Source organism: Topomyia yanbarensis, chromosome 3 (genome assembly GCF_030247195.1).
Source record: "Topomyia yanbarensis strain Yona2022 chromosome 3, ASM3024719v1, whole genome shotgun sequence".
In the NCBI taxonomy this organism is placed as follows: domain Eukaryota; kingdom Metazoa; phylum Arthropoda; class Insecta; order Diptera; family Culicidae; genus Topomyia; species Topomyia yanbarensis.
Genome location: NC_080672.1, coordinates 191,535,749 through 191,560,537, shown reverse-complemented (window position 1 = coordinate 191,560,537; position 24,789 = coordinate 191,535,749). Strand labels below are relative to the sequence as shown.

Genomic DNA, 24,789 nt, shown 5'->3' with positions numbered 1-24,789 from the left:
CTTGACATCGTACGAATAAAGTCCCGGTTCACATCCAACCCCTTAAACCAAGCATTCGTTGATACCTTCGGGATAATGGAATGTAGCCACCGTCCCAGATGCCCATTGCTCCATGAGGTTTGCCAACTATCGAGCGTCCTCTGACGAGAGATACTGAAAAATTCGTTGAAGCAAATTGGTCTTTCGTAAGTGTCGCCTTCTAATGCGCCCACCTTGGCTAAAGAGTCCGCCTTGTCATTGCCCGCAATAGAACAATGTGACGGGACCCAAACCAAGGTAATCTGGTAAGATTTTTCAGATAAAGCACTCAGATATTCCCGTATTTTCCCCAGGAAATACGGTGAGTGCTTTCCAGGCTTCGCCGCACGGATGGCCTCAATGGAGCTGAGACTATCCGAAACGATGAAGTAATGGTCTGAGGGCAGGGTGTCAATGATCCCGAGAGTATACTGAATGGCAGCTAATTCTGCGACGTAAATTGAAGCGGGATCATTGAGTTTGAATGAGGCAGCAAGATTTTCGTTGAAGATACCGAAGCCTGTGGACCCGTCGAGAATTGATCCGTCGGTGTAGAACATTTTGGCGCAGTCGACTTGATGGTATTTGTTATAGAAAATATTTGGGACCACTTGTGGGCGAATATGATCCGGAATTCCACAAATCTCTTCCTTCATGGATGTATCGAAAAATACAGTTGGATCAGAAGTATCTAAGAGATGAGCACGGTTGACGTTATATGTAGATGAATTGATGTTCTGTGCCATGTAATCGAAGTACAAGGACATGAATCGGGTCTGAGAATTAAGCTCGACAAGCCTTTCGCAATTTGCAATCACCAATGGGTTCAGAATATCGCATCGAATGAGCAATCGATATGAGAGGTCCCAGAATCGATTTTTCAGCGGAAGAACGCCCGCCAGCACTTCGAGACTCATCGTATGGGTCGAGTGCATGCAACCCAAGGCAATACGCAAGCAACGATACTGGATTCGCTCCAGTTTGATGAAGTGTATGTTCGCAGCGGAGCGAAAGCAGAAACATCCGTACTCCAACACTGATAATATCGTTGTTTGGTACAACCTGATTAGGTCTCCTGGATGGGCACCCCACCATGTTCCAGTTATTGTACGGAAAAAGTTGATCCTTTGTTGGCACTTCTGTTTCAGATACCTAATGTGACATCCCCAGGTACCTTTAGAGTCGAACCATACCCCGAGATATTTGAATGTTGAAGCCTGAGCAATAGTTTGATCCATTAATTGAAGCTGTAGTTGCGCTGGTTCACGCTTTCTAGAAAATACGACTAGCTCAGTTTTCTCCGTGGAGAACTCGATACCCAGTTGGAGAGCCCATGCAGACAAATTGTCCAAGGTATCTTGCAGTGGTCCTTGCAAGTCGACGGCTTTAGGACCTGTAATAGAGACCACACCGTCATCTGCAAGCTGCCTTAGCGTGCAGGAATTGACAAGACATTCGTCAATGTCACTCACGTAAAAATTGTAGAGGAGAGGGCTTAGACATGAGCCCTGGGGAAGGCCCATGTAGCTAAATCGTGATGTCGATAAATCGCCATGCGAGAAATGCATTTGTTTTTCAGACAACAGGTTTAGCAAAAAGTTATTTAAAATTGGCGAAAGACCATGCTGGTGCAACTTCTCATAAAGAATGTTGATCGAAACTGAATCGAAAGCCCCCTTAATATTCAAGAATACTGATGCCATCTGCTCTTTGTTAGCATATGCCATTTGAATTTCTGTTGAGAGCAACGCAAGGCAATCGTTCGTCCCTTTGCCTTTGCGGAAGCCAAATTGTGTATCTGACAGTAAGCCATTTGTTTCAACCCAATTGTCGAGCCGAAACAGGATCATTTTCTCGAACAACTTCCGGATACAGGACAGCATTGCAATCGGACGATACGAATTGTGGTCGGAGGCTGGTTTTCCTGGTTTTTGGATGGCGATGACCCTCACCTGTCTCCAGTCATGTGGGACAATGTTACCCTCAAGAAACCTATTAAATAAATTCAACAAGCGTCTTTTGGCAGAGTCTGGCAGATTCTTCAATAAGTTGAATTTAATTCTATCTGGCCCCGGGGCTTTATTGTTACATGATAAGAGAGCTAGTGAGAACTCCACCATCGTAAACGGTGTTTCGTTCGCGGTATTGTAAGGCGACGCGGCGCGGTAGATTTTCTGTGCCGGGGCGGAATCCGGACAAACCTTCTTGGCGAAATCGAATATCCAACGGTTTGAATATTCCACGCTCTCGTTAGTACTGTTTCGGTTTCGCATACGTCGGGCCGTGCCCCAAAGAGTGCTCATCGATGTTTCTCTTGTTAACCCGTCGACAAACCGGCGCCAGTAACTGCGTTTCTTAGCTTTCATTAAATTTTTCATTCGCTTTTCTAATATCGCGTACACTCGATAACTAGCAACTAACCCGTCGTTCCGGAAAGTTTTATACGCGGCAGCTTTCTCCGCGTACACGTCTGAGCACTCTTTGTCCCACCACGGGTTGGGAGAACGTTTTTGGGTGTTCACGTCGGGTACTCGTTTCGTCTGAGTTTGAATCGCGCTATCGAGAATCGAGTTGGACAAAAACTTATATTCTTCCTCCGGGGGAAGTATCTGTGTTGAATCGATAGTTTTGGATATCTCAGCAGCGTAGCTCTTCCAATCAATGTTTCGTGTGAGGTCATAGGGAACATTGATTGGTGTCGATGGTCTTGAACCAGTGGTGATTGCAATTACAATTGGTAAGTGGTCACTACCGTGGGGATCAGATATTACCTTCCACTTGCAATCTAACCGTAGTGATGTCGAGCATAAAGATATGTCCAGTGCACTTGCTTGCGCAGGTGGTCTAGGAATTCGTGTCATTTCCCCTGTGTTCAGAATTGTCATATTGAAGTTGTCACAAAGGTCTTGAATTGTCGAAGATCGATTATCGTCGTATAGACAGCCCCACCCCGTACCGTGAGAGTTAAAGTCTCCAAGAAGCAGGCGGGGCGAGGGAAGGTGTTCAATCACGTTGGAGAATCTTCGATATCCCATCATGGCCCTAGGAGGAATGTAAATAGAAGCAATGCAAAGATCTTTGCCTTTGATTGTTGTTTGACAAGCGACAACTTCAATGCCTGGCGTCGAAGGGAGGTTGATTCGATTGAAGGAGTAGCACTTTTTGATCCCTAAAAGTACCCCCCCATATGAGTCTTCTCGATCCAAGCGGATAATGTTAAAATCGTGGAAGTTGAGGTTTATATTAGAAGTTAGCCATGTTTCACATAGGGAAAATGCATCACAATGATTGTAATTTAGCAAGTGTTTTAATGAATCAATTTTGGGGATAATACTTCTGCAGTTCCACTGTAAAACAGTGATCAGATCCCTGATTCCGTCTAATAAGTTAGCCATCGAAGGATACGATCGCTGTAAGGAGGGGCCATTGTTCAGTCAACTGTTTTAAAAATGTTCTTACTGTTGGTAGAATAGCAACCAGCAAGCTTTTCATAGGATCGGTAATGTTGAAAGCTGTGAATATCCAGTCCACAATGTCAGAAAATTTAAGGAATCCCGTTTTAGGTTGAGTTTCTGACTGTAAAATTGGAGCACTTGGGATTTTTGGTGCCCCGGGGAGTGCTGGGAACTCCTGGTTGTATCTCAATTTCCCAAAACCAGGAGGTATTATCTTCGGATTTGTACCAGCACTTCCAGTTGATGAATTATTTTTATTTTGTACCCTTGTTTGGGACAACCTAGGACCCTTACGAGGAAGTTCAGGTGAGTTTTGATTAGGTCTTTTCCTAGAGTTTCCAAGCGGAGCCAAAGAATGCCCCTCGCAAGGGTCGTTAGAGGCGTTATCGTCAGTTGGCAAGAGAGCGAATGGGTTTTCGGAGATAAGTGGAACAGCTCTTTTAAGCATTTCTGCGTAAGAGCGTCTGGAGCGATCTTTGGCGGATCGCTTCAGTTTATCCGCGCGAAGTTTGTACGTTGGGCATGTCAAAAGTGCATGCGGATTCTCCCCACAGTAAACACACTTCTCAGCGGGGCTACTGCAAGTATCATCCGCATGGCGTTCCCCACATTTACCGCACCGTTGCTTGTTGCTACAGTAGGTGGCCGTGTGACCTAGCTGCTTGCAATTGGAACAATTCATGACCCGCGGTACAAACAGGCGTACAGGTAGACGAGCTCCTCCCACTTCAACGTAGCTCGGAAGTGCAGATCCGGCGAAGGTTACGCGAAACGAGTCTGATGGATAGTAATTACCATCTTCGATGGACTTTGAGTGCAATTGCTTGCACTCCAAAATCTTAACTGATTGAAGGTTAGGGTCCTTAAAGCGGCCAGCCCCATCATTCATCAGATCATCGACAGTTAGACCCGCATCACTTACCACACCGTCGATCTCCACATCACGAGAAGGGATGTAGACGCGATACTCCAGCGTAAAGAGGCTATTGCTAACGATATCATTGGCCTGTTTCAAGTCAGTAACGACTACGCGCAGTTTATCTGACTGAACCTTTTTAATCTCGGTTACGGCCGAGTAACGTTTTGTCAGCTCCCGTGCAACAGTTATGCTGTTTAACGGTTTATTTTTGGGCCGAAAGTATACCACCCAAGGACCAGCGGATCCATCCTGGTAAACCTTGACTCGGGGGGGCTGTGAGACATTGGGGGAAAGTGGGGGAAGTGGATCGACCATAACATTATCTGTCTCAGTATCAGATATACGTTCTTCTTCTTCATAATATTCCTCTTCGGAGGGTGATCCTTCTGTTTGTTCCATTTTGTTGCGGGAGCAACACGCTCGACCGCACTGTTTAACTTAAATCAAAATAAAAAATCAAAAGCAATAAAAAGAAAAAAATCGATAAGAAAAGTAAAAAACGAAACACTTCACCAGTTGGTTCCTGACGAGCTGGTAGGTGAATTGATCCTTCGTTTGTTTTATCCGTCACCCGCGTGACCTTCACACAGTAGAGCTGATATAGCTCGTCTAAACAAAGCCGTCTTTCAGGCAAGAAAAATGTTTAGTAACGCACTTCACTGCACTACTTTAACTGATATCGCAGGTAACAATTATCACTCGCGGGACTGTTTATTAGTAATGCTTTACTGCAGCCTCTGCCACAGCAAGCACCTTCGTACCACCGAAAAAAACTAAACCACACCGGAGAGAACAAAAAGCACTTGTTTCCCGGTACAAAGTTGGGTTACGAATGATTATTTTAATTGTATAGGTACAGATTAAAATGATGTCTCATGAAACTACAGCATGGTACATATTTTTGGAAATAAAATAGTAAAACAATAGTTTTATTTGACATTTCTAATACCTAGTAATATTGAGAAAGTGTATAAAGGATATATAAATTTACGGAAATTGTTTTTCTTTGGTGTGTAATACAAATATTTGACTATTCCAAACAAATGATTTGCTGGCGAATGAACTTATGATTGAAACCTTAACAGTAGAATAAATGATTTTTGCACTAAGAACTCAGAACTTTATTTATTATTGACGGAAAAATAAAGCGAGATTGGAAGGGTTGATGTATAAAACACCCAAATTAACCAAATATTATTCAACTAGAAAACGGTTGCATTAACTTATTGCTGTAAATTTCGGTACAAATTTTCTGAAAAAGTAGTAGTTATTCCCAGTAAATAATATAAAATGTGGCATCATTGGTACCAGCTAATTTTAGTTTCTCTTTGCCGCTCAGCAGCGAGAGGAGAGTGGGTGTCGCAGCTCTCCAACGTGCAATGTTGCATCCGAAGGTTTGTATCACAACAGAGCTAAACTTTCTCTTTTGCTTACCGAAAAAAAATTACGGCGGCCATGTTTAACTCAACAATTTGGTCATCGATGACCAATTGTTGAGCAATGTTGAATTTCGAAACACGCCTAATGTGTTAATAAATAACCGATGTTACAAGGCTTAGGTATGTATCGCTTTCTCACTGGAATACATAGTTGCATCTCAATATTTGTGTAGGCGACAATATATTCACCAGTATTATCTTCGTTGCTCGTACAAAGTAACAAAGATAAAGTTACGGAGGACTTTGTCATAACAATAATGTGTTACGACAATATCTTTGTTGTTCATATTGTCGCGTTTTTCGCTTCCTTGAACATGCATAATACCAAATCAGACAAACTAATTAAATCGATAAAAAATATTATAATTGTACATTTAAATCCAATTTGAAAATGTATAATTTCCACCGGTTCCTCTTGGCTATCGTTGAAACATGAAACGTTTTCGGTGATATTTTTGAAAAGTGTGGATTCTGTTTAATTTTAAACAATTAGAGATGAACTAATGATATTGAAATTTAATAGACAACCCAATGAATGTAACTGCTGCATCAAACCAAACAAATGCAGATAAACTTGGCAGTGTAGGAGGCAAATACATTAATAGGGTCCAAAATATGTAGGGGTCCAAATTTGGTTGGTTACCCTACCTCTTTTTATAAAGTGATTAATCAACAATGCTATCTTTGAAAAAAACCACCTCGGTTATGCAACTAGTTTTTGAAGTAGAATACTTCTAACGTTTCAATGTAGGCACAAATCTCCGAATAATCTGGGGAACGTGCCGTTTAAGCCAATCTAAACTGATTCCTGATTCCTGAACGTTTCAATGTAGGGGTCCCGTTTCAACATTTTCGGCCAGAATTTCACCCGATTTTTTAAACGTGAATGTCTGCCTTTGTACTGAATGAAAAAATAAGATTATTGCGCTATCTGATTGGAAATTTTGTATCCAATTCGGTAGTATGTACAATTACTAAAAATAGCGGAAATAATGGGTTTTATGAAAGTAGTAATTATCTGATCCATGATTGGTTGGTACAATTCGCTCAAAAAGAAAGCGTTGCTGCGACTGCCTCTTTTTCATCGACTGATCTGCGACGCGTATAACACAGATCACAAGAAAAATTCGTTAGTTTGTGTTCTGACGTTGTAAGCGTAGCAGCTGCTGCGTTTCATTTCAGCACACATTCTTCGATGGTAGGTAATAGATACCATGACTACCGCCAGGCGCTGATGATTCTAATCATCAAATGACGTGACAAGCAAAAATGAACAGATCTCGAAAACGTGAAAACTCCCATACATCAGTCAAACTATCCCCGGCATAGCCGTCAATAGGGAGCAGGTTAGTAATTGAAAAAACGAACACGAAAAGTTATAAATAAATGTGCCGCGTGCCTGTTTGAATCAGTTGTTGCTCTTTTGCCAGACAAGTAACATCGTGCCTATAGCGTCTCGTATGACAGATTTGAGCACCCAGCACACTACGCTTCTATGAATGACGTCATCATCGACTATTTAAAGAGTATCATTCCTCGAGCGACTTCATTCTCCCGCCAAACGTCGGGCTGTAAAGAACAGCAGTAGCAATCATGCATGTTGACAATGCGCAGCGATGAGTGCTGCGTTTGATCACTGCTACCGCTGGGGGTGATCCTATATAAATAGCGCGAGGCTGGAAGAGTTGGCAAACCTCAGTTGAAGCTGACTAATTGTTCCATTCTGCATGTGATTATTGTTAAATTAAAAGCACATTTAAGGGCTATAACAAACAATAAAGAACAAATTTGAATATTTCCAATTATTGACAGCGATAATCCAATTGAGCAGTTTATATTCGTTATTTGTTGCTTGCGCGTATATTGACAATCTGAAATTTGCAACAATCTGCTATTTGTTTAAATTTATCCTTCCGAAACAATACAAAAATGTGCAGTTACTTAATGTACATTTTCAGATTGAAATTAACGAAAAACTTTTATTTATTAAAAATAGTCTTTCGGAAACATAATCCAAAATTCTGCAAAGTTTCAGAAAATTGGAGGATGTGGCAACACTGCCAGCTAGCGAAAGCCGTACCAAAAAGAATCCGCAAATATTTTTTCATTATTCTGCATGAAGGCAGTCCTTCCATCATCAGTGCGAAAGTGATAAAAGCCGATGTCACGTTTCAAGCTATCAGTATTTCATATTAGATGCTGAAGAGAAAGGTTGTTTCTTTTCATTTTGAAATATTTATCTGATGTAAGTAACGTGCGGCTGGAAGAGATGGCAAACCTTTTTTTTGCAGCTGACTAATTGTTCCATTCTGCATGTTATTTTGATTAAACCAAAAGCCCTGAGTTAGTTTAGTATTTTTAATTCCATAGCACGCGTGTTTGTGTATCCCACAAATAGTCCTTTTCAGGATTCCACCAATGGTCTTTTGCAGGACCCCTCATACAAAACAGTTAATTTGAATGATTCCCTTTAGGACCCCAAATATAGAACATTTCAGTGTTCATGTTAATTAAACCACCGAATAGGGTGATGAGCCTATTTTGGCACCATTATGGAGAGGGTCGCACTATTTTTTGAACAACTTAAAAAGAAGCCATATTACCTATAACCTTTTTCAGAATAAAGTATCAGTGTACTGTTTCTTAAACATCTGTATAATGCTTATTTGGCAGAATTGTCTCAATTTTCAGCATAAATGAAAATAAATGTTCTATTCTGTGCATCTATTCCCACCTGAACGTTCCAATTATCGCCTCATGGGTGTGCCGATTTCCACCTCATCGAAAAACAATCTAGTTGAAACGCAATGCCTCATATTTCATTTGCGTCGATTCTAACTAGGTATCCAGATCATGGACGCCAACGCGTGATTTGTAAAACGAATTATTCTGCTTTTTTCAGCCGATCAAAACAAACGTAAACATCACGCACACGAAAGAAACTCATCAGCTGTTAGTAGAAGAGCGCCCTGAACTGCGCATGCAGGAAATAACCATGCGAAAGTTAACAACTGGAATATAAAGTTTCACATCACACATTACTTCCTCCCGATCTAAATTGTATGTACAGATGAAAATAAAATATCTGCAATCAACAATTAGTTGAATAACTTGAAATAATTGATTGCTTATACCTGAAATTGCATTACATTATATTTACAAGTTCATGTTTTGGTTTGGCCGCACTGGTGATTCTTTTCTGTATAATGGATGCAAAAAGTTGGTTTTGATTGTAGTAGTGTATCAGCAAAACATGCCAATAATAGGAGCCCACGTATTTAGTTTTATCCTATTATAACACTAGGCCTATTCTAGTGTTTGACGAGTGCTTTTAAAGTGAAATAATCGTAAAAAGGTTCTCCAGCTAAAATAAAGGTATGTATCAGTGCAATATTTAATATATTTGTGCCGGAATAACGAGATATGAGGCGGTAAATGCTGGCTCGAAAGTGTTTATTTTGCTAAGCGCCGTTGCGCCCTGTTTCGGTTCACTACGCGAGTGAGGCGGATCAGCAGATATTTCAATAAGGTGATTTTGTTTTATTTAAAAGTTGGATTTAGAGGATAGTTCTGAATACGTATGTGCACAACAAATAAAGAATATAACATGAGCTTTTTTTGCACACCTGTTTTAGCCAAATCGATATTGTCATTACCTCATATGCTTGGTTCGAAACCAAGGGGTACGAAATAGGGTTACAATAGGCTCTATGCCATAATAGGCACATCACTCTATATAAAGATACATATGTTATACTTTCTTCGTTTACGAATAATTTGATTATTTTTCTATCGTGCTTGCAAAAATTTAAAGATAGATGTAAGGTTTTGTTTGTGAGCATCATTAATTTATGTTCCCATTTCGGGGATTTGAATATAACTTTTTTAAAACTTTCGGGGCTTTCAATTAGTTTTCGTTGAGCTCAAACACGAGAATGTCACTGTTTTCAGAGCTTTTGTGTTATTATATTGGTTCTTAACAACGAAGCAAAGCTGTTGATGTCAATTTTCACGCATTCCATTGATTGTAGGCCGAGAAATTAATAAGTTAGTGAGGCACCCTGCTTAGTCTGGCGAAAATAAGCACTTTACCCTATCTATAGTGAAGAAAAGCATGGCTGTGTGTAGTTCTGAAACAGTCGATGGCATTAAGGGGTTTTAATTTGGCCACGGATAATATAGCTTGCTCATAAAATTGGCTGCATTTTTAATGTCATCGTGGTCGTGTCTTGTACACAACCCTTAATTTTTTTTCAGAGCTGAATGAATGGATTGGCGATGGGGTGGTTTGATGAGAGAACCGCGCTCTCTAGTTCTTTAAATTATATGTAGCGACAAGTGCTTGCACAGATAAATTCACCACGGCGCGCGTTCCAGTGTGCACCGTGGTGACTTTATCTGTGTTTGTTTCCTCTGGCAAGCCGTAATGCGTACTGGTTGTTTCGTTGTGTAAAGGAGATGGTGTTGACTTATTGGATACCGATAATATGATTTTCTGTTGATGATTTGATACGAGTTAATTCGGAAAGTTTATTTACGAGTTTATAGAGCATTTTTACACTACCATGGGAAATTTAAAATAATCGGTCCTCGGAGCAAACTGAGAAAAAGTTTTACGTATCAATGTTATAAACTCAGTTAAATAAGGGTCCGTAAAACAGATTAATTGTATCCACATTAAGCCCGGCTTATTTTGTGTGCGGCTAAATGACGCAATGTGCTTTTTACTTATTTTGTTTGCGAATATCGCGGCTACACAAATGAAAAGCTCCATTATTGTGAAAACTCCACTCTAAGATACCTGCTTGGTTAAGGTTCGAGCATATTATTATTTATGAAAACATGGGGTAAAACGTGCCTCCTAAGGAAATATGATCATAGTTTAGTGATAGAACAATAATTGGGAGAATATAATAAATATCATTCAACCAACATTTCCCCCTGTAATCGCAATCATAACGCTTTGAAAAATGTTCAAAATTTTAATGATTCACAACAACAACGGGACAGAAAGCTCGTTGGACTAACACGTAATTTTGTTTTCTGTTGAGATTTCCCAAAAGTGTAGCTTCAAATTATCTTAGGTTATGCAATTATTAGGTTTTCAAAACAATCGTTCTGTTTTAGATTAGAAAGATGAGTAGGTAATGTACTCATCTTTCTAATCTAAAACAGAACGACATTACCGAAATGAAGTAGCATACATTTTAAGTTGTTAATTCGTATTAACAATGTCATGCAATTTTTACAAATTTCTGAAAGGTTTTATTAAAATAAGTTATTTCGGTATTTCTAATGGAAATAGCGAAATAACAATACAAGTATATACGATTCTCTACTGTTGCGAAATGAATTGATTCACTCTCATTTAATGATCTTTTCAGGGTTACCATATGAGGATAAATATGATGGAATTTTTTAGGTTTCGATGTACGTGTACCGATATTTCGGTATTTCCATTAGAAAAAACGAAATGGCTGGTTTTAATATAACCTATCAGAATGTAGTCAAAATTGTAGCATTCGCATTAACAGCCTAAAGTGTATTCTACTTCACTCCGGTTATGTCTCTGACATTACCCACCCATCTTTTTCGATCTTATTTTAATGCAAATAATAAGGCAGTTTTTATTTTGTTATATTAGGAATTCACATGTTTTGTCGTATGTAATTTTAAATGTTCTTCGATTCGATTACATTGTAAAGGAACACGCATCGGCCGATTGGTGCCAATCGAGCTGACAATTTTATTGGACTGAGCAAACTAATTTAATTGTTTGCTTAGTGCTTAGTATTAGCACAGAGAACAGACGTCCGTCCTCAGCATTCAACTTGTGTAAAATCTCTAACGGTTTCGAAGGTAGTTGGGATATCCAAACCAGGTGCGCTACTGTCGTCATGTTTTTTCTGTGGCTGAGTTCGACAGAATTGACAGTGGTTATTCCTCTACCCAGTCAAACTAGAGCACTCTAGTTAGAGTGTGGCCAAGAGGCCATAACGTATCTAAACGAACATGAAATTTGACGTATTCACAATAGAAATACGTCAGATTTCTGCTCGTTTGGATACGTCAAACGCGTCTTGGCTACACTCTAACTAGAGTGCTCTAAGTCAAACTAGTCCGGAACCGGTTCGGACTTCCCGCATGAATTTCAGCTCAAATGCATCAACCGATAGAGACGGAATTGGTTGTTTTCTTTGAACAAGATTCCATACTGAATCTATTCAGGATTTCGAACCGGTTCCGGAATGGATTTGACGGATAGTTGGGATAGGTGGGTTTGGCGGCGCTAGTGTTTATCGTATATTAATTCAAATGTTTACACACGTTTTTTTAAATATTTTTGTTAGATCATGGATGTCTGTTCTCTGTGGTATTAGTGACTTTTGAATTATGTATGAGGAGTAAGAGTTGACAATAGACCTTTCTCGTCAAAAATTTTTATATGCTAGGATGCTTCCTTTTCTATCCCCGATTCGTTCCCAAGTAACCATAAGCATTAACTCATTGCACTATATTTGCTATATATTTGAACTAATGTTGCATTGAAACTCCATTACAGCATTTACAATGCAATGAAGGTCTATATTAGCATCAATAATGCATAACTGCACAGCCGACATATAGCATTATCGCTTGCTCTATATGCGTATATAAAGCTGATATAACGCGTACATGCTTCAAGGATCTTTGAAGCATGTAAGCTTTACAAGTGCAATTAGTGCCATTATAGAGCAAATAAAAAGCCGATATATTGCTATTGTAATGCTGTGGGTTTATTTGTTATGCAACTCTTCTTGAAGATTATATTCGGCATATCTCATTTCAACCGAACATCTGCAATATAGCCTAGGGAGCAAACGCAGCGCACTTACCGTGAAGGACGAGGCAAGTTACCTCAGTTTGAGACTGACTAAAGGTAATTTTCGTAAAATATTCATATTATGTGAGAACGAAAACCGATTAAGGATATTCATTTAAATTCATTAGAAGAGAGTCAATTTCGGTTTTAAGCAGAACATCTTATTTTACAATGTTTCCTTTTTGCTCATCATTCCGAAAGAAAACATAAGAAATGGTTTCAAAACCATGGCGGATAATGACAGCCAACTAAAACTTTTTAATAGCATTAGTATTGCCAATATAAGGCTTTTAAAATTGACATTTTTGCGCTAGTGCTATATAATTGCATTAGTACTGCAGAAACGAGCTGTCAATCTCTGCACAGTAATAGCACTATATTTCGCCTTTTCTGGCATAACATCAGCATTTTATCAGTAAAGCAGATATTAAGCAACGTTATAATGCTTATTTATTACTTGGGTTACTGCCTATTGCCGCGATGATTTGGTACCTCTAACTATTGAAAAAATAAAAAATAGTGCGAGCTGCTCATTTAACCCCATATTCTGAATACCTATCTTGCCTTGTTTCCCCGTATTTTTTACACTATTTGGATGAATTTCCTGTGGGGAATACTAAAAGGATGCCAGATCTGCATATATTATGGTAAATCTGCAGATTTTGTATTTTAGCTGCAGATCTTTTGCAGATTACAAATATTTAGCAGAACAACACCTATGCCAGCCAATTTACACCACCCATCAACATTTTAGATCATTAAAAATATCAACATACTACATTTCTATGCCAAATTTATTGAAGATTTTTGTGGAAATCTGCAGACATTTATCTGTATATTTTTTACTGCAGGTTATTGTTTAAATAGCCCTGGCATCACTGATGCTGAAATGATTCATTCATATAGACTGAAAAAACTTAACACGTTAACATCAATATGGTTTCAAATGAAATTCATGCGAACATGGTGTGAAAAGCACATCAACATCATAGGAAATGCCATTGACTAAAATTTCCAAATGAATTACACTTGAATATCACTTTGTTTTGCTTAAAGATTTCATTGGCAGAAGAATCGGCGAAATCAATTGTTTTACATGTGGAAATGCGCTACATGTTTTTCATGTGGAAATCATGTGGAAAGATCGTACTTTTCGAATCAATAGCATGGTAAAGAACATTCAATGGATAAATATGTCGCATTCACGTGGAATTTGTTTGAATTTAGTTTGGAACACCACATGAAATGCTTTTTAATGTATTTTCATGTGAAATTCAAAGGGAAATCATTTCTTTTACTTTTTAACATGAGAACGCACATGAATGTGATGTTTAATTGCACTGAAAATAATCGACACGATAAAACCATATGCAATTAAACCACCGACGTGCCACATGGAACAAAAAATGCGTCAAATGTTGTCCTAATTGTTTAAATTAAAATACGTTGTTACACTAGCGGCGTCTGTATAATGGTTCGCGTGGTAGCCTTCGTCGATAACACAACAGTACGCAAAAACCAAGGTGTATCGATGTTGTACAAGGTATGCTAAAACAAACAAACTTTCTTTTAGCATGTTGAAGATCGTTTTTCTAGCTTTTTATTATCCTATGTATACGGTGGTACAAGTGTGCACGTCGGATAATTCCGCTAGATACTTACTTTCCATTAGTTTCACCCAATTGACTAATACAACCACACGTGGATTAGACCATATCGAAACATCGTATTGATAACAAATAATCAGCTAATTATTATTTTATTTACAGGAACGTAATTCATCTACGCTACTCTTCTCTGCCTTGATGATACGCATATTCGGTGTACAACGAACAAAGGATTCTGAAAATCTAAACATTAGAAATAAAATGACCGGGCGGATATTTTTTTTGAGGTTAGTGAAATGTAAATCATGTAAAAAGGCTTGTTTGATTCATTGCACATTACAGGTACCCGCAGCTGTACGATTTTTTCATCTTAGAGTTGGAAAAGGCCAGTCAAATTATCATGAACGGTGCTAGAAGTAAAAAGCTACATCCACTGCTTTTACTACTTAGCAGATTGTACCCTTCTGCACTAGAAGGAAGTGAATCAAATTTGAAGGTAAGAAACGAAATTAATTGCCTCATTTCAAATTTAAAATCTGTTCCATTTTAGTTGTCAAGGTTTGTTCCAATAGTATCTGTTTGTTCAGGCTGTGCAGAGTTACAAACGCGGTATCTAGCGGCCAAATTTATTGCTATAATTGTTTCGCCCGATTTGATATTCGACCGAATATTTTTACTTCTTGAGAGCTTGAATCGATCTAACAATAAAGGAATCAACCCAAATTCCTTGCATGGTGTGCTGTTACAAATATTATATCTAGTAAAAACTAGAACTCTTGTAGTCGTATCGGAGTCAAGCAATGAACTTAATAATTGGATAGAGCTCTATACAGCAATTTCCAACTATTTGTTTGAAGTAAAACCTAATTTTATCCTTTATGGTGCCATAATAGATATTCTGATTGAAATTTTAGCAAGGTAAATACGTCATACGTTAAGGTTCAAATAGAATGCTCGGTCAGTGAGGCAGCGTGAGACTTCAATTAAAAGTAAATAAATAAAAGGAGAAAGTTTTCCTTTTAATTCTAACGGGCGATATTGATTGAATTGAATTGAAATTGAAAGTAAACCTTCTCTTTTTCAGTACTCTACCAAAACGCTATAAAAAGAAAAGCTATTCCAATTAAAAGCATTCATCAATATCGGAACAACATCAGATAGTTCTAAATAGAAAACTACAGCTTTCTTGAACGCTCCGTCAATGACGGAACATTCTATTTTGGCCTTTACAAAGTCAAACAAAGTAATTTATTTTATTCCAGGTGCCAAAATATCATTTTTGCAGAAGATGATCAGTTCTTGGATGATCTAAGTAATATAGTAGATTATTTGTTCAATTTGACAAAGCAGAAACCTTATTATGGTAGCGAACTGATTATGCGTAAAATAGTTCTAATCAAAGTGGTCATGTATATGTATAACGACGATGAAAACACACCAAGTGATTGTTTTCTATGTGAAATCGATCCTGCAAGATACAGTTACGACTATATCGAGTCAGCAATGAATATAATTATGTTGATACTTGATTATGCCGTAGTTTCTGTAAACTTTGAGCAGTTTGATATCGACAAAATGGATTTGTTTTACATTCGCCATTTAAATGACTGTAAACGTGTGAAAATCAAAACATTGCGTAACGAGTTTATCAAATCTTCAAGATTTCACAATTATTTGAAAACAATAATTAAATTAAACGTCCAACATAGTTGTACCATAAAAGCTTATACGATTTTAAGCTACAGTATTTTGGGTGTGCAAGTGTTAATGAGATACCATAACAGTAGCGAAATGTTGAAAATTTTATTCGATTCTGCGATCTCTAAGCCTGACCATCTTCGAGCTAGTATATACAAATGTGTTAAATGTATATATCACACAGAAATCAAAACTTCAGACAGTGTAGTCGATATTGATATTCTACCAATCATGGCCTCTGCTAGTCAGTGCAACAGCATCAGGTATGCGTACATATATTTAAATGAATTAGGTTGATTTGATATAACGATTCAATTTTTAGGATAACAACCATAGATATTTTAAACATAGTATCGAGGCGATTCTTAGATTCTAAATCATTCACGTTTTACTCAAGTTTCAGTCGAGCATTGTTAATACTATTGAGAGATGATGATTCGGATATCAGAAACGAAGCTGCTCGAATTGTCACCAAATTGCACAACTGTTTAACCAAGACAAGAATACGTATGTGATAATATTGTTACAAAATCTGCACGATTATTAAGTCAGTGTTATTTTCAGAAAACCTATTGTCATGCTATGCTCAAAGAGTATATCTTAAAGTACTTTCAAAAACTATGTTGGCACAGAAGTTTACTGTAAATCAAATTTTAGCTATTTTGTTGGTACTTATGTCACACGAGATGGACGAAGATAATGACGTGTATTCTTCGGATGATTCGGAGGTGATTCTTTTTGTTTATGATCGTTCAACATCAAGCATAACAAATCATTTTTTCTTTATTTTCAGTTTCGAGTGTTCGATAAAAATGAAGTGAACATTTATGGGGAGTCAATCTTACTGCTCGAGTACTGTAAAGGTGAAATACGGAGTTTAATTTGTCGACATAATGTGCATATCGATAGAAATATTGATCAAATTTGTAAGATCGCTGAAAAACATTCCAAACTGAAAAACTGTGTGTTGGCATGCTTGGATGATGCTCAAAAACCTGCCAAATTAGTTGATATTACTGATGATGAGCTTCTATTACAATTGGAAGAATAATAGTGAGAATGCTTACTGGTAGTTTTCCTGAATGTGTTGTAATTATTAGATTTCCGAATCCAAAAAGGATTGCTACTAATAATGTGCAATAAATGTTTTGGTCTAGAAAAGTTATTCCCACATACACAAATACTACTATCTTAAAAAACATCGGGCGTTAAAATTGTGTACAAATTAATAGTCTATACAGAGGTAATTTAGATATAACCGCCAGGGGTGCTACTAGTTTGACTGCATTGACAACTGATCACACTTATTTTAAAATGGCCTTCACAAACAATTTACCTATTTTGGGGTAAAACATTTGAGCTCGTCGCTGTGAACTTCGTATTGGGTAGTTTTTTAGTAATGACAGTTACCCTAATTCAAGTTCATCACATCCTGGTTATTTTTTGATAATGTTTTTGACAGCCATTGTTGTAATGAGTAGCTAATACTATGTTCACACTACGAGTTAATACGTGTTTTAACGCTATCTTGATGACATTTTTCTTGTTGCTAATTATTATAACATGTTTTAACTCTTTAGTGTGAACATAGTATAATACTACGTTCACACTACGAGTTAAAACGTGTTTTAACGCTATCTTGATGACATTTTTCTTGTTGCTAGTTATTATAACGTGTTTAACTCTGTAGTTTGAACGTAGTATAAGACATGAGTAGGGGCGTTGCGATACTATCTATGCTAGTACGGAAACGATACTTCTGTTTCTGATACAGTCATGATTCGCTGGTTGGACACTTTTCAACTGGACCGATTTTTAGTTGGACCTCGACTAGTTGGACCATTGTCCAACTAAAAAGCATCCGAACGTTAAAATCTCATGTCAAATTGACTTTGACAATCTAACAATCTTTTACACTACTAATGTCTTCTTTGGAGAGTTTTTGACATTTGTCAGTCGGTCCAACTAGCGAATTAAAGACCCAACCAACGAATCACGACTGTACTCGATTTTTCGGTATCAATACCTCAAGCACGATACTTTACTGATATCGATACAACATCGAAAAGAATCTGAAGGTGGAATAAAATAATTTGGAATTCTGAACGATTTTGGAATGAATTCTAGTTCGTGTCGTGTCCGGACGAACTAGAATCACGACTTCCTCGTTCAAAATCAATCACACAACTGACAAACATTTCCCTACTCGTTTAATCCTATCTTGTCGCTTCTGTATACTCTCCCTGTTTGCATCACTTCAATTTTATTTCATTATTTCTCTCCCTCTCTATCTTAGTCCCTACATCCTTCACCACCTCTACTCTCACTTTGAATATTCTAGACATAAATATGAACAAGAACCGCAATCATTATAGTTTAACGGCCAGCTTCATGCACCTAGGTACCCACCGACCACAGCCTACCCGCTTCCCTAGATAAAACGACTTTACAATCCCGTAATTTCCTATAGGCTGATACAAACACTGAAGAAGATTACAAGTAGTAATCGAAATACCGGTATCTGTTAAATAGTGAAGTGCAAGTGCATCTAACTATAAAAACATAGTGGAATTAAATGGAAGAAAATCTTTGAAACATTATTTTCTCTTTTGTTTACTACCAACATCTGTGATTGGCGAGTAACGGTTTGTCCGCTATTTCCTTTCAAAGAAAACTTTGACAGTTGGCTTTTAGGCCGTAATCATATGTTTTACATTTCTTATAAAAGAAATGTATAGAATTCGCTCAAACTTTCAAGATTTTTTTCGAGGCCCGGAGGGCCGAGTCTTATATACCAATCGACTCAGCTCGACGATTTGGGACAATGTCTGTGTGTGTGTGTGTGTGTGTGTGTGTGTGTGTGTGTCTGTGTGTGTGTATGTAACGGACAAATTCTCATTCGTGTTTCTCAGCAATGGCTGAACTGATCTTATCCAAACCAATTTTAAATGAAAGAACTAAAAAACAGTATGAACGCTATTAATTTGTTTTTGATTCTGATGTTTAGTTTCCAAGATATGAATGTTTGAATGCGCAAAAATGGCGTTTTTGCAGTTTTTTTGAATTATCTGCCGAAATTGACAATATAGATTAATAATTTATATGTTTTCAGACAGCTTTAACGAATACCTTTCGAACAAGCTATAGATTGTTGAAATCGGACTATTATCAAAAGAGATATTTAACATTAAATGCGGACGAAAGATTTTTATCATTTCCCATTGCCAGAAATATGACCAAAAACATGCAATCTATTATTAACGTCAAAACGGCTTATTTTAGGTCAATAGTATCTTCGGAGAATTTAATGGAGGCTATATGCCCTTTCTTTTGGTATTGTACTTTTGCTGATTAATCCCCCTATGAGTGAGATATTTTCACAAATTTTCTTGGAAGTGATTATATCGAAATGATGTCTTCAGCAAATTTGTAGCTCTTACTTTTGCGAATAACTTTACTGAAGACTTCAAATATCTATTTTGAATACTTTAAAAGTTATGGCTTGTTGTTTTTGGATTACTGTTTGTCGCCTATTTATTGTTCAATATAGTAGTAATCCATTGAAATAAGCCAAACATTATTTCGATAAAACGAATTTTGTATTTCATTTTTCTATCTACAACCGCTATAAATAATCACCGAACACTTCCAAGTTGTCTGGAAGGAACTTGATAACTTATCAATACAAAAATGTTCATTTGTGCGAACCTTCTGACTGCAATTTTTCTAACTTATAACCATCGGATCGATCTGAAACATATCGGAAAATGAAAAGCGAAATAAATTACTCCAAGCATCGGCGTAGCCAAGAGAAGGTTTTGGGGTTTAACACCATACAACCCCCCCCCCCACCACCACACCCAAAAAAATATTCGCTGGAAGTTGAAAATTTATTGATGCAGACTGATTTAATTCAATACTACAATAACAATTATCTGATCCGTAGATTGATAACCTGTTGTCGTAAACATCATGAGGACTTTTGATAAATTGTCGGAATGGGGTCCTGATATGTAACTGATCTATTGGTCTTGATTTCACAGTTGTCTAATAGCATCAATATCAAATTCCTGCCTGAAAACATTCCAATAGAAAATTCCAGAGTTCTGTGATCAATCATAATCCTCAGATTTATTTTCATATTGAGCTCGTTTTTGTAGAAATGTACTGTAATAAGGATCTTTATTTAATAGGAAGCGAAGTTAAAATTGATTTAATGTCTATGAAACATAGAACTGCTCACCAAAAAAATGCATAACTTTCAACATTTGCTAAAAATGTTTTTGCCTTTCTCATTCACTCTAAAATTCGTCAATCTAATCCCGACCCGGAGAGCCGAGTGTCATATGTCAATCGACTGAGTTCCTCGAGATTGGAAAATGTCTGTGTGTGTATGTGTGTATGTGGAAAAAATGTGACCTCTGTTTCTCAGAAATGGCTGAACCGATTTGCACAAAGTTAGTCTCAAATGAAAGGTACAACCTTTCCATCGGCTGCTATTGAATTTTTTTTATTGATTGGATTACCGGTTCCGGAGTTACGAGTTGAAGAGTGCAATCACACAGCAAATTCCCTTTATAAACTGAAATGAAAAATTTTCAAAATCAAATTTGTATTTTTGATGCCAAATGACTAAAATGCATGAAAAATTGAGATGTTTGACAAAAATTGACTTCTTTGGACTTTGGTACATTTTTGCCTTTCTCATATAGAAAGGTTATGCAATCACTCCAAAAATCGTGAATCATACCGGCCCGGAGGGAATATGCAGTGAGGGGTTGCTACTTTAAAATTAAAACTAGTTTAAAATTTCTTAACAAGTTGAAAATTTTCGGCCGGACCTGGATCTCCCGGATCTTTCTATATGATCCGCCGCTGGTTTCAAGCGATGTTTCAGTATCACATAGTATTTCAAGATCGTGGCTGTCGATCCATTGTATGTATGTGCAAATCGTACTGAACATGTAATATTCATTTCCACCATTATATTGAACATAACCAGCCATGGAATCGTAGTCTGGACAAATGAGAAAAGCACAATTGCACCACTAGGAGGATTAAAACAGGTTTTTTATTTAACGAGGATAACACTTTTCGAATGTAGAGAGAAATTTATGAAAAATGACGATTTTCATTCGATTCTAGCAGGTTCTGATCGATTTTGATGAGCATTTGATTTTTGTTGTATGACCAATTATATGTATAGGTCAAATGTTTAAAAACAGTAATTTAAGGTCAAGATAGCATCATTTTGAAACCGCCAATTTCGGAGGTTTAGTATCTTCGATGAGTTTTAAAAACGTTAAACAGCGCATCATTTGATAAAATAATTTTGACGGTATTTCGTGCAAGACGTATTTATGGTGAATTTTCTCAGGTTAATATTCATGACTACAATAAAGTCTCAACAAATTCGCTAAAGACACGAACTTTGTTACTATTTTCTGAAAAATTATTTCTGCATAATTTTAAAACTTCAAAAATTACGGTTTTGGAATTATGCCGTTTGGACAGTATGATCGATTTTCACCAAACCCCCCACCAAACCGAATTTCTGGCTACGCCACTAACTTCAAGTAAGTAGAAACAAAGTCGTTCTACACTCGTTCACAAGAAACTTCTTCGAATGCTGAATATCTATTATAATACATTGAAACCCCGATTTTATCAGCCAAATATGAACATATGTTTGATGGGCTCTAGCAGACGAACTAGACTGAATTCGAGTAAATCCTTTCTTGAGCATGTTTTCCTTATCATGAAGATGGAAATATGCAAAAATAAAAAGTTCATCATGAACAGAAATAGTTATCTGACTACATCAAGGGTCGGGAAGAATATTTTAACAGGTTCAGTTCATTATAAAGAAAAAAATGCCCGATTTAGTCAATGTCCCCATTTTGTCACCCTAAAATACACCATGAGATTGATAAAAATGGGTCTTTAGTGTATGTATTATTCACTGTGTTTCACATTAATAGGTACATTTCATTTTTGGGGATTTTTTTATTGCATCGAACTACAACAATTTTTAGGTAACTTTCAAGGGGTTATTTTATAGACTTCTTCCAAAATTTGGCGAACCTATTCCAATATACCAATTAATTGGTATACTTAAGGGTTTATATGTTGCAGATAGAGAAAATACTGAAATTTTCAGCTTTTTTCCTACACAATACTACGAAAGCTTTTTAAACCATTTTTCCTAATAAGTTTGTGAAAATTATAAATTATTTGAAATTTTTTAATAGTTTAATTTTTTATTTAACCGTGATTTTTTAATAAATAGTGACCATCGCTTCACAACGTAGTCTATTTTTCATGGCTTGCGGTGAGCACGATCTCTCGAAAACAATTTTTAGTATTCTTTACAGATTTAACTCGCCGCGCAGATGGAATTAGACCCGCTGGTGCCCTAAGACGATTTGGGTAGATTTTCAGAGCACTGTGCACCCAGTGCATTAACGCAAGTGACGGAAGGTTATCGAAAAGATTCGTGAAAATGAAAATTCCAGTAATGATGATGATTTTCCCAAACGGTTCGTTTTCAAGAGGTTTTTATTTGTTCTTTGGCATTAGGATTAGCGATAATAATTCAAATCAAGGATACTACTGGGAAGTCACCTTTAGAAAAAGTCGATGTCGAAGTAAAATTTGGAACTATGCACGCATGCACTTCAGAGATAGTGTGATATCAGGAGCTGCGATTTCATTTCAACGCTTTTTTGTGAAAAGATACTTACAAATATAAACATAAGGCTTTTTCATACATGCGAATGAGGGCTTTGAAACGCAACAAATTAACCTAAAAATTCGGATTGTACGATATTGCTTTCTTAAGGTTGGACAGAGAATGCGCAAAATTCGCAAACGAAAAAAGCAGTTTTTTTCCACACCGTATGTCAGATCTTCATAAAAATCAATCAGCGTATGTAGAATGTTGTTACTGTACTGTTGATTGATTTTTATGAAGATCTGACATACGGTGTGCAAAAAAACTGCTTTTTTCGTTTGCGAATTTTACGCTTTCTCTGTCCAACCTTAAACTACAGAAAAAATACAACGGGCGAAACTGTATTTTTGTTTGTTTATTTAAAGTTTCGCCTTCCACGCTCCATGCAAACAAACAGGGCGATACTTTTTTTGCTAGCAGTTTAGAGGCGAAACTGTTATTTTCGTATTTTTTTAGGATTATCAAGCTGATACCAGCTGTAAATAGTAACAATGATCGCTATTGAAAAAAACACGGACAAAATCGGTGGTGTAGAACGGTAGTTATTGTAAAAAAACGTAAGGGCGATACTTCAAGTCTGGAAATATTCACTGTTGATTTTATGCGAATGGTGTCACTGATAGTATCGCCGTTTTCTAGAAAAAGCGTTGATTTCTTAGTTCCCAGTCGCGTTGGAAATTTGAGTAAAGTATAATCTTCAAATCGATTCAAAAAAATTTCGATTTTTTTGGCTCAGTACAATATATAACCCCTTTAGGAAAATTCAGTTTTCCCACCACAATGCATTGATTGAAGAATTTAGATATTTTATTAACAGAGCACTAGCAATAATTCGTTTGTATATCTATTTTATGGGCCATTTTTTCGCTTTCCCATTGATTTGGTTTGAGATTTCTAGATTTTCTAGTTGTCCTATGCTGATTTGAGTGATTCTCTGAGTCCTTCCACTATCCCATGTAGTATGTGTTATCAAAAACATCGCGAAGCATCAAGTTCTAAATGTTCTCAAACGATATAATATCAGAAGAGTGATAAGAGTTATAAGAAATGTCTCATCACACTGTGAGGTGGATTAAAAGCGTTTTTTTATAATTATTAAATTTATTTAGGCCCAAATGCGGTAGCTCAACGAGGCCGATTGTTCGTTTTTTACAATAAATAAAAAAAACAACTATGTTAAGTTTTTTGTCTCGTTCATACGCAGCTTTCTGCTGCGTATTGAGATCCTTTTTCTAGGGGGCGAAATATTGCCAGTGTTGTCCACTGCCATTTGAGGTTCGATCCGTTTGTCTTCTTTTGCGTTGTCGTTCATGTCCATGTCCTCATCCGTACTACTTTCCTGCTGCTCGCGGTCAGATGTTCCAGTTTGTGTCTTACTCTTATCGGTCGTCATTGTATGTTCGTATTTTTCGGCATTCGTTACGTTGTTTTTGCCTTTCTCATATAGAAAGGTTATGCAATCACTCTGAAAAACGTCAACCTAATCCCGGCCCGGAGGGCCGAGTGTCATATCCCATTCGACTCAGTTCGTCGAGATCGGAAAAAGTCTGTATGTGTGTGTGTATGTATGTATGTGTGTGTATGTGTGTGTGTGTATGTATGTGCGTATGTGTCAAATAATGTCACTCATTTTTCTCAGAGATGGCTGGACCGATTTGCCCAAACTTAGTCTCAAATGAAAGGTGCAACCTTCCCATCGGCTGCTATTGAATTTTGGATCGATCGGAATTCTGGTTCCGGAATTACGGGTTTCAGAGTGCGGCCACACAGAAATTTCTCATATAAACTATAGGAAAAATTAAAAATAGAATTTTTATTTTTGATGTTAAATGTGTTCAAGGTGCATGAAACGTCGAGATTTGATGCAAACTCGAAAAAAAATTTGACGACGATTCACTTTTTTGGATTTTGGCACATTTTTGCCTTTCTCATATAGAAAGGTTATGCAATCACTCTGAAAAACGTCAACCTAATCCCGGCCCGGAGGGCCGAGTGTCATATCCCATTCGACTCAGTTCGTCGAGATCGGAAAAAGTCTGTATGTGTGTGTGTATGTAT

At 37.3% G+C, this 24,789-nt stretch overlaps 1 protein-coding gene across 3 annotated transcripts in view; it reads left to right on the top strand.

Moving 5' to 3' along the window:
- The window catches only part of LOC131690079 (thyroid adenoma-associated protein homolog), a 286,463-nt gene extending 269,300 nt beyond the window's left edge, over positions 1-17,163 (top strand). For all 3 annotated transcript variants that reach the window (XM_058975582.1, XM_058975580.1, XM_058975583.1), the window contains 7 exons: positions 14,463-14,587; positions 14,643-14,796; positions 14,851-15,218; positions 15,563-16,261; positions 16,321-16,505; positions 16,563-16,726; positions 16,792-17,163. In XM_058975582.1, coding sequence (XP_058831565.1) covers positions 14,463-14,587; positions 14,643-14,796; positions 14,851-15,218; positions 15,563-16,261; positions 16,321-16,505; positions 16,563-16,726; positions 16,792-17,049 — 1,953 coding nt within the window. In that variant the 3' untranslated portion in view covers positions 17,050-17,163. The remainder of the gene's footprint in view (positions 1-14,462; positions 14,588-14,642; positions 14,797-14,850; positions 15,219-15,562; positions 16,262-16,320; positions 16,506-16,562; positions 16,727-16,791) is intronic.
- Positions 17,164-24,789: the final 7,626 nt, after the last annotated feature.